The 10,942-nt window shown below is 38.9% G+C and overlaps 1 protein-coding gene across 1 annotated transcript; it reads left to right on the forward strand.

Annotated features, from left to right (window-relative positions):
• The first annotated feature begins 1,616 nt into the window (after positions 1-1,616).
• On the forward strand, positions 1,617-3,065 carry LOC107495701 (uncharacterized). Its single transcript, XM_016116868.1, has one exon. The coding sequence runs from the start codon at positions 1,617-1,619 to the stop codon at positions 3,063-3,065; it is 1,449 nt and encodes a 482-aa protein (XP_015972354.1).
• Positions 3,066-10,942: the final 7,877 nt, after the last annotated feature.

A 10,942-nucleotide genomic window follows, 5' to 3' on the forward strand; every position in this document is an offset into this window, starting at 1 on the left:
AATATCTATAAATATAATATGAGTATAAATTATTACTGACTTAGTTAAAAATAATATTTATTGAATACATGATGTTCTAATTTAAAAATCTTTTGTTGATATTATTTAGTACATTGTTGAAATTTCATTCCACTTATAGAAATTTATTTAAATTTAAATGAACTATTTTTCACCTAATATTTTCTTTTGTCATAATCAACAAACATTGGATAAAACAATGAAAATAAATATTGTTACTTTTATTTTAATATTTTTTAATAAATTCATGCATACATACAACATAAAAAAATCATATGTAGAATAACATTATTAAAAATAGGAGTAAGCTATATTATTTTTCTAAAACATTTTTGCTAGCCAATATCATCCAATACAGCTAGGTTTAGAACATCATCATCTAGCATGTTATCTTCTCTCTATTTTTCTTATATAATTGATTGGGTGTTATTTTCAGAAAATTACTTAATATGAATAAATTTTTTTAATGGACCAAAAGATTTTTTTTGTATACAAGGACCAAAATGTATGTTTATACCAATCTCATTTGAGGTTTAGAATACTTCAAAAAAAATATATGTAGCACATTTTTGGAGTAAAAAACAATAGTCCTTCCGTAGGGCTAACAAACTTGTTTGAGTTTTCTTTGAGTAGAAGGCCCATAAGGATGGAGAAAGCGCTACTCCTAGTCTCCTATAGTGTATTGGGCTATTCTTTTGGGTCTTTTTTTTTTATGGTATGTCCTAATTCGATAGGTCAAATACTAATTTATCATGAATTTGAGTTCTATCTGTTGGCTAATAAGTGCTGCATGCACAAGACAAAATTTAAACCCTCAACAATTGTTTAAACAGACGTATAAGCTGACCGACTACTCGACCAACCTAACTTAATTTCTTTTGGATCTATTTAATATCCACTTTGATTAGTTGAATTTTTATTAAAGGCCCATAACCCATAAGGATGAATGTAATGTTATCTTTAAATTGGTGTGAAAAAAAATATTCTGAAATTATAGAGGACTACTACCTATATTTTAATTATTTTCTTAGAAAAGTGATAATGCTACTTTTTCTTATAAGATTTTTTTCAAATTACTCTATCTATTTATCATAGTGAAAAGATAAATATTTATTATGAGGATACTTTTAATATAACTGATATGACCAGTAAACATCGGTTACACATTATAGCTCGGTTACACTTCAGACCCGATCATAACCGACGATTTCATCATGGCCATAAATGGCCCCAAGTCAATAACGTCGGATTTACAATTTATCCTCTTCCTAGACGTTACACCTGAAGGATAACGGCCGACCTCTCCTGCTAATATAAAGCAGACGAAAGACCAAAGGAAGGTACGTGACTTTTCTAAATTAAGAACTACTATCCCTTTGATACTAACTTGAGCGTCGGAGTGCCTTTGCAAGTACCCACCCTCGCCGTTCATCCGTCGCCGACGTATACCTCGGTCCACTCTAGGAGTCCGCCGACCTTACCAGAGGACGAGCTATACCTCGGAGTTACCAGGCAAGAACATTTGGCGCCCACCGTGGGGCCCCGAGTAACTTGAAAAACCATTCGCAAAGGTCCCAAAACACCCTTAAAATACTACCATGGCTGACATTCCTCCCCCGACCCCATCTGAGCTCCTTCGGATGGTGACCGAGCTTCAACAAGCAAATCAACAAATGGCGGAGGAAAACCGAAGAATGCATGAACAAATTGCGCAATTGGTCACTAATCGGCTGGAACACAACGATATTCTTCATAACCGAGAGGAAAATCGTGAACGTCGGTCAATGCCAACCCATGTTTCTGAAACACCTCAACGGGAGGAGGAAGAAGCCCACCAAACAGAAAGGTCCCAACCAAAGGCTGAGGAAGAAGAGCGCGACAATTCTGCCGGACCGTTTACGGCCGACATTATGAATTTCCAGCTTCCCCGACAGTTCACCCTGCCGACCACTCTGACCCCTTACGATGGATTAGGAGATCCAAAGCAACATATCAAGAAATTCCGATCTATTATGATCGTTAACGGTGCATCTGACCCTATTTTATGCCGTTGTTTTCCATCTTTTTTAGACGGTCCTGCACTTGACTGGTTTTGTTCTTTGCCTGCAGATTCAATATCGCGTTTTCAAGAGTTGGCAAAGCAATTCGAAGACCACTTCGCGGCATCTGCAATATACCTTCACGATTCTGACTACCTGACGACCATCAAACAAGGCCCACAAGAGAGCCTGAAGGACTATATCACTCGTTTTACAAAGGTCGCCATGAGGATCCCCGACCTTCATCCCGAAGTCCATCTCCATGCAATTAAGAGCGGCCTCCGTCCGGGCAAATTTCAGGAGACAATAGCGGTAAGTAAACCGAAAACCTTGGCCGAATTCCGTGAAAAGGCCAAAGGACAGATAGATGTTGAAGAACTTCGGCAAGCCCGCAAAACAGAAAAGTCAACCGCGGCCAAGGACGATAATAAGCCCCGCGACAGTAAGAAAGCATTCAGGCCAGTTCCCCGTTATGAGTCATACACTCAGTTCAACACAAAGAGAGATGACATTATTAAAGAAATACTCAACTCCAAAGTAATCAAGCCTCCTCGTAAAGCCGGCGCTTACCCAAAGTCCAAGACCGTTGATAAATCCAAATATTGCACCTTTCATCAGAAGCACGGTCACACAACGGATGAATGTGTGATCGCCAAAGATCTCCTAGAGCGCCTCGCAAGACAAGGACACCTTGACAAGTTCATTGTCGGGCGTATGCAGAAGAATACAAACTCGGCTTCCGACCTTGTGACAGCAAGTCCCTCATCAAAAGAAAAAGATAAGACACCAGCCCAACCCAGAGGAATCATCAATTGTATTTCAGGAGGATATGCGGGAGGTGGACATACTAGCTCAGCACGGAAGAGAACTTATCGGGCCATGTTGGCCGTCACAGATGCCCCTAAGGTTCCTCAGCTGCTCCAAGATTTTCCAGAAATGACTTTCGGATCAACCGACTTTAATCATACCCATGCTAATTATGACGATCCAGTGGTGATTTCTATTTAGTTAGGGGATTTAATAGTCCGCAAAGTACTCCTCGATCCCGGAAGTAGTGCAGATGTCTTATTCTTTACCACGTTCGAAAAGATGAAGCTAAGTAACAAAATTTTGCAACCATACCAAGGAGACTTGGTCGGATTTTCCGGGGAGCGAGTCCCTGTTTTGGGTTCCGTGTGGTTACAAACCACACTTGGTGAGCAACCATTATTTAAGACACAAGACATTCAATACCTTGTTGTCGACTGTTTTAGTCCTTATAATCTCATATTAGGCAGACCATTTTTAAATAAGTTTACAGCAATTGTGTCTACAGTTCACCTTTGTGTTAAGTTCCCTGTGCAGGATAATTTAGTGGCAACGATACATGGTGACCTCCATGAAGCTCGGCAATGCTATAATACAAGCCTGAAGCCCATCAAAAGGAGCAACATGGTTCAGGTCAACTACATACAACCCGACCAACCAAGTTTAACAGAAATCGACCCAAGAGCCGACTTTGAAGATCGGCCCATGCCGAACGAGGATTTAACAAAGGTGGCCCTGACTGAGGACCCCGCCAAATACACCTTTATGGGGACATCAATCAGCAAGGAGGAGAAAGAATCACTCATAAAGTTTTTGCGACAGAATGCCGACTTATTTGCCTGGACATCTGCCGATATGCCCGGAATAGACCCATCTGTTATCACCCACAAATTGGCAATTAATCCAGAAGCTCGCCCAGTTTCTCAAAAGAAAAGAAACCTCGGAGCAGAAAAATGCCTTGCGTCCCTTGCCGAGGTCAAAAAGCTCATCGCTGCAAATTTCATCAAAGAAATCAGGTTCACAACATGGCTCGCCAATGTTGTTATGGTAAAAAAGAGTAACGGTAAGTGGCGCATGTGCGTCGATTTTACTGACCTAAATAGGGCATGTCCCAAAGATGCTTATCATTTACCTTGCATTGACACTTTAGTTGACAATTCTTGCGGTTATGATTTGTTGAGTTTTATGGACGCATACTCTGGTTATAACCAGATCCTCATGCATCCATCGGACAAAGACAAAACTGCCTTTATAACTGAATATGGTAATTACTGCTATAATGTTATGCCTTTCGGTCTAAAGAATGCAGGTGTGACATATCAGCGACTAATGAATAAGGTCTTCGAGAATCAGATAGGTCGGAATATTGAAGTTTATGTGGACGACATGGTGGCCAAGACCATGGTCGGCAATTCTCATATTCATGACCTAGCCGAGATTTTTGGGCAGATCCGACGATATAACATGAGACTGAATCCTGAAAAGTGTGCGTTCGGTGTTCGCGGAGGAAAATTCCTCGGATTTATTCTTACCAGCCGAGGAATTGAAGCAAATCCTGAAAAGTGTCAGGCGATCCTTGATATGCAAAGCCCAAAAACGATAAAGGAGGTCCAACGGCTAACAGGACGACTCGCGGCCTTATCCAGATTTCTGCCCTGTTTGGCAGCAAAGTCTTTTACCTTTTTCCAATGTTTAAAAAAGAAAACAAAACATTTTGAATGGACTGAAAGCTGTGAATCCGCATTTCAAAATTTAAAACAATTCCTTTCAAAACCACCTGTTTTACAAAAGCCAAGACCTAATGAGCCATTATATATATACCTGTCTATTACCGATACAACAATTAGTTCTGTCCTTGTAACAGAAACGCAGAAAGGTCAACAACCGATCTATTTTGTAAGTAAATCACTGCAGGGTGCCGAGCTTCGCTACCCGAGGTTAGAAAAGCTGACGTTGGCCTTAGTATTCTCCTCAAGACGACTCCGACCATATTTCCAGGGGCACACTATCATCGTCAGGACCGAACAACCCCTTCGGCACGTCCTCTCAAAGCCGGAATTAGTAGGCAGACTTATCAAATGGGCAATTGAACTTTCTGAATTTGATATCCAATACCAACCAAGAGGATCTGTCAAATCCCAATACTTAGCAGATTTCGTGGCAGAACTTACCCAACCAAGTATGGAGGAACCGAACTCGGACTGGAGCCTGTTTGTGGACGGGGCCTCAAACCCCCAAGGGTCAGGGGCAGGAATATTACTTGAAAGTTCTGAAGGTATCATCCTCGAACATTCTCTCCGATTCTCCTTTAAAGCTAGTAATAACCAAGCCGAATACGAAGCCCTCATCGCCGGGCTCAGGTTAGCAATTGATTTACACATTACAACCTTAAAGGTTTATTGTGATTCTCTATTAATAGTCCAACAGGTTAATCAGGTCTTTCAAACTAAAGATCAGCTTTTATTGAAATACTTAGAACTTGTACAGCAGTTGGTAAATGGCTTTCGAAAAATCGAAATTTGCCACATTCCTAGAGAACAAAATCATAGGGCTGACATTTTAGCAAAACTAGCTACTACACAGTCGCACACAGCAACATTATTACAGTCAACTTTAGATAAGCCGAGCATATACGTCATTAGCACTTTAAACGCTTTCAATGAAACAAGTTGGCAGCTACCTTACATACAGTATCTAAAAGATGGTTCTCTTCCGGAAGAGATCTCAGATAAGAAAAGGTTTCGACGACAAGCTTCTTTTTTCACATTAATGAATAACACTCTGTATAGGCGGGGATACTCCCGACCACTTTTGAAATGTTTGGACAGGAATGAGGCCGATCTTGCGTTAGCCGAGGCTCATGAAGGAATATGCGGCATACACTCGGGGGCAAGAAGCCTAGCACAGAAAATACTGCGAGCCGGTTTTTACTGGCCGAGTCTGTGGGAGGATAGCAGAAAGAAGGTCAGAACTTGTGACCAGTGTCAAAAGCACGCACCGATCATTAACATCCCAGCCGAGCAGCTTCACCAGTCTGTAGTAAGCTGGCCATTTAACCAGTGGGGGATTGACATCCTCGGCCCGTTTCCTACCGCACCTGGGCAGATGAAATATTTGGTCGTGGCTATTGATTACTTCAGCAAATGGATTGAAGCACAACCCATGGCAAGAATCACATCCTCCCAGATGATATCCTTTGTTTGGAAATATATCATATGCAGATTCGGAATTCCTCGGCATGTTGTTACAGACAATGGTCGGCAATTTACCGATCATAGTTTTAAAGACTTTTTGCAGAAGCTGAGGATAAATCACCATTTCTCATCGGTAGAACACCCACAATCTAATGGCTTAGCTGAAGCCGCCAATAAGGTCGTTCTGCACGCTTTAAGGAAAAAGCTCGACAACGCCAAGGGGCTCTGGGCCGAGCTAATTCCAGAGGTATTATGGTCATACAATACCACCGTACATACATCAACTAAAGAAACCCCATTTAGATTGGTCTATGGATCCGAGGCTATGATTCCTCTGGAAGTTTCACAACAATCCTTACGAGCCCTAGCAGAAAATCATGATCAAGCTCGCCGAGCAGAGCTTGACTTAATAGAAGAAATTAGGAGTACAGCAGCCATTCGTCACCAGGCTTTACAGCAACAACTAAATCGAAGACATGCCAAACGAGTTCAACCAAGATCCTTCAATATCGGAGATCTGGTGCTGAGGAAAACTGAGGCGGCTCGCCGACCATCCTCCCATGGAAAACTTGCAGCAACATGGGACGGACCCTACCGTATACTCGAAGTCCTCGGCAGAGGAGCTTACAGACTAGAAAATTTGGATGGCACTAAGATCCCGAGTTCATGGAATGTCAGTTCTTTAAAGCAATATTTCAGTTAAAGCAAAGCAGAGTGCTGGTACTCTTTTTCCTCACTTGAGATTTTTCCCAAAAAAGGGTTTTGCTCAGGGAGGTTTTAACGAGGCCAGCCTGCCCGAGTTAAAATTGTAAGGTACTGCTTTGACCAAAGTTTGAATGCATTTATAAACACTTTTAACAAGTTCTGTTTAACCGAATTTATATTATGATTAAATATCACGAGGAGTTTGTTACCAAATTACTCCCTTCACAGACAAACAAGTCATCAAAATATCATTCCACCCCACTAACGGGTATCAGACAAAGTAATTAGGATCATCCAAAACCTAATTACACAGATCCCTAAAAATAAACAGTCATGAACATTCGTTCTACAAAACAAAAAGAAAAACTGCTAAAATACTACACAGAACTACTACTTAGCTAAGTTATCACCACCTTCCTCAATCACTTCTTCGTCATCTACAAGCTGGTCGTCCCGAACCACCTTGCCCGGATCCATGTCCACAAAATCGGCATCAGGAATTAGAAACTTGGCCTGCGTCACAGCACGATCAAACCCTTCAGCAAAAGCATCAAGAATGTCACCTTCTCTACTCGCCTCGAATTCCTTCATCTGTGCGGTAAGATCAATAACTCGCTTGTTCATGTTTTCAACATCACTATTCTTCTTTTTTAACAGTTCAGCATCATTCTCACGATTCTCTTTTTCAACCTTTAATTCCTTTTCCAAGTCAGCAAACTTTTTTTGCAATTCTGTTAAGGCTAATTCTCTAGCCGATAATTGCTCCTTTAGGGAGCCGACCTGTTCAGCCTCAGCAACTATTTTCTTATGCCTTTTTTCCTGGCTACGGCCAACACAAGCCAATCGAAAGCCCAACACCTGAGATTTAAATATTCAACTATTAAAAACCTTACAGACATAAGTGGCTAAACAGAACCAATAGTTAGAATGAATCTACCTGAAGAAACTAACCAACCCCAACATCCCCGACCTCTTCCACCCGAGCTATATCAGCAGCGCTCTGCACAACTTCGTCCGCAATAACATTGAACGGAAAACCTCGGTCCCAAAGAGATGAACCATCTCCATTGTTGTCAAAAACGTGAAGCTTCTCCTGCTTCGCACTAAAACTAGACAAATCATCAAGTTGAATAACAGCTTCCTTGCCCTGATCTCCCGAGGTAGCAGTGACCTCTGTCTTTCTTTTCTTAAAGACAATCCCTTTCTTTCTTGGGAGAGGCTGATCGACCTCTCCCCCAACATCCATCTTTTCCGCATTCGAGGAGGAACCTTCAAAGTTCTTAGACTTAAATCGAGCCCTAAGAGTCGAAGCGGTAACTCCAGGGAACTTCCCACCTACCACAGAAACAGCAATAACATTATCAGCATAATAAAACCTTTGTTTAAGTGAAAACCAAAACAAAAACATACCCTGATAACCTCACCAAGGTAATCGACCACAGCCGACTTATTAACCTCCCAAGGAAGCAACTCTGACACAGATACCAATCCCCCCTTGGATACCATTTCAATCAGAAAGCATATGATACACTCGTTTCTTTCAGAAATGGTTTCAGGACCCAAAATTTGTTGAGGTTGACAACACCAGTACAAGGGAAACTTTTCCCCAAGATTTTCATCCACATAAAAAGGAAAATCCTCATCCACTGACTTGACTTTCAGAAACATTTCTTTAAAATTTTTAAAGGAAGATTTGTACAGTTTGAAAATAGAAAAATCAGGTGTGCTGTTCAAGTTTACCCACAACCCCTTCCATACCCCTTTTGCCTGAAATAAAGAAAAGAAAAGCTCTAAATCTGGTTCAATCTCCAGAAATTCCATTAGAATCTGAAAACACCTTATGAAGGCCCAACCGTTAGGATGAACTTGTGAAGGAGCAAAGTTCAATTGTTTCAGAATATCACATTCGAGCTGGCTAAAAGGGAGTCGAACCCCCAATTCCTCTAACACGCAACTATACATAAAAAAGCTTTCAAAATCCTCTTTCCTATGAAAAACCCGATCTGAGCGGTTGCATGGAAGTAATTCCAAGCGATAACCAGGTTTCACTATGCTAGCTACACTAACCTGCCTAACACTATCCATATCCAGAAACAAAGAAGCCCTTATTTTCACATCACCGTCAACCCAGTCATACGACTCGCCATTATCAAACTTAGGCAACGATTTTCCTTTCTTTTCACTCATGGTTTTCGACAAATTCAGAAGAAGGAGAAGAAGGGATTAAAACGAAAAGCAGGGATATTGCTACTAACCTTTAGTGCTCATGGTGTTTAAAAGCTTCTGAAACTAAAAAACTTCCAAAGTAAAAGCAAGGGTAAAAGTGCTAAACCGTTCAGTTACTTAAAGCCTCCTCAATTAATGATAAAAATCAAAACCATTAAATGAGGCACCCTGCCAACAAGCCTTGGAACTCGCACCTATCTAGGAAAAATAATAAAACAATAATTAAAGGTTTTACACCTATCAAGACTTGGATAATAATTACTAAACTCTTCAGTTACCCAACATTAACTTTAAAAGAAGCTATGTTGACCTGGGGGCACAGTGTACCGAGCTATTACTTACTCATTATAAAAGCTCAACCTATCTCTTTAAAAGTCAGGTCAAGCTTGGGGGCTGTGATATGACCAGTAAACATCGGTTACACATTATAGCTCGGTTACACTTCAGGCCCGATCATAACCGACGATTTCATCATGGCCATAAATGGCCCCAAGTCAATAACGTCGGATTTACAATTTATCCTCTTCCTAGACGTTACACCTGAAGGATAACGGCCGACCTCTCCTGCTAATATAAAGCAGACGAAAGACCAAAGGAAGGTACGTGACTTTTCTAAATTAAGAACTACTATCCCTTTGATACTAACTTGAGCGTCGGAGACTCGGAGTACCTTTGCAGGTACCCACCCTCGCCGTTCATCCGTCGCCGACGTATACCTCGGTCCACTCTAGGAGTCCGCCGATCTTACCAGAGGACGAGCTATACCTCAGAGTTACCAGGCAAGAACAATAACATATAAAAAAAATTTTAAATATATCAAAAATATCGATATTTTAATTATTTTAACAATTAATTTTAATTAATATATATTATATATATTTTTTATAATTCAAATCAATTATTAAAATAACTGAGGTATTCTCGATTGAAATTCTTCCTAACATATAATAGAGAAGCGTGTTCTTAATAATTTTCTGTTTAAGCGAGGACACTTGCATAGTGACGTAGTGTGGTGTCCAGTTTATGGTTTTCTAGCCATTAATGGTTAATCATGTTTTTATTATATATTTTAGTACTCTTATATTATCAATAACCAAGGTGTTGTTATTGAACACAGCTAAAAACAAGGTGTTCTTTTGTCACCTAGAAAAAACAAGTGTTTCTTTTACTAGACCCAAACCTTTATATATATTTAAAATATATTAATATATATCCTTTTATGAAAACAAAAGTGATTTTGAACCGAAAGTAGTGATAGAACTTTGTTTAATGTTTAGATAAGGATCAATTTCAGAAACAAAAATTTAATTAATATGACGTGGGTGTGACGACATACTGGAAAGTAGAACAATAGTAGTAAATTAATTATGGTGGCTACTCCAACGAAGATTTAATAATTGTCATCATGTGAAAATATATTATTTTGACTATTGGATGATAGATTGTAGAATTTGATTTTATTTGAAGTAAAAATGTTACTTTTATTTAAAATATTGCAAAATATATAAGTTATACTTTTTAAACAAGAATCATCATAAAAAGATATTTTTAGTATCTTTATGGGAGTAGCTGTCATTAATTATTGGTCCAAAGTTAATGGACAGTAAATTAATTATATTTTAAGTTTGAGTAGTTTCAAATTTAATTATAGAATTCATTTTCATGTAACAACACACTATTTTTAATGTGAAATAATATTATACATCTAAATTTTTTTATTAATTAAATTTAATTAAGTTAATCAATTATAACAAAAATTAGTTATGATTAATATTATTTGAAATCTTATTGTTTAATTTAATTAGACTTAGTTAAATTTAATTCATAAAAAAATTTAAATATATATTATTATTTTCTAATTTATTGTTATATTATAAAAATAGATAAATTTTAAATTTATTATTTAAAAAATTATTTAAACGTATGATGAATAATTTTGTAAGAATTTTTATA

This window comes from Arachis duranensis, chromosome 6, assembly GCF_000817695.3.
Source record: "Arachis duranensis cultivar V14167 chromosome 6, aradu.V14167.gnm2.J7QH, whole genome shotgun sequence".
Taxonomy (NCBI): domain Eukaryota; kingdom Viridiplantae; phylum Streptophyta; class Magnoliopsida; order Fabales; family Fabaceae; genus Arachis; species Arachis duranensis.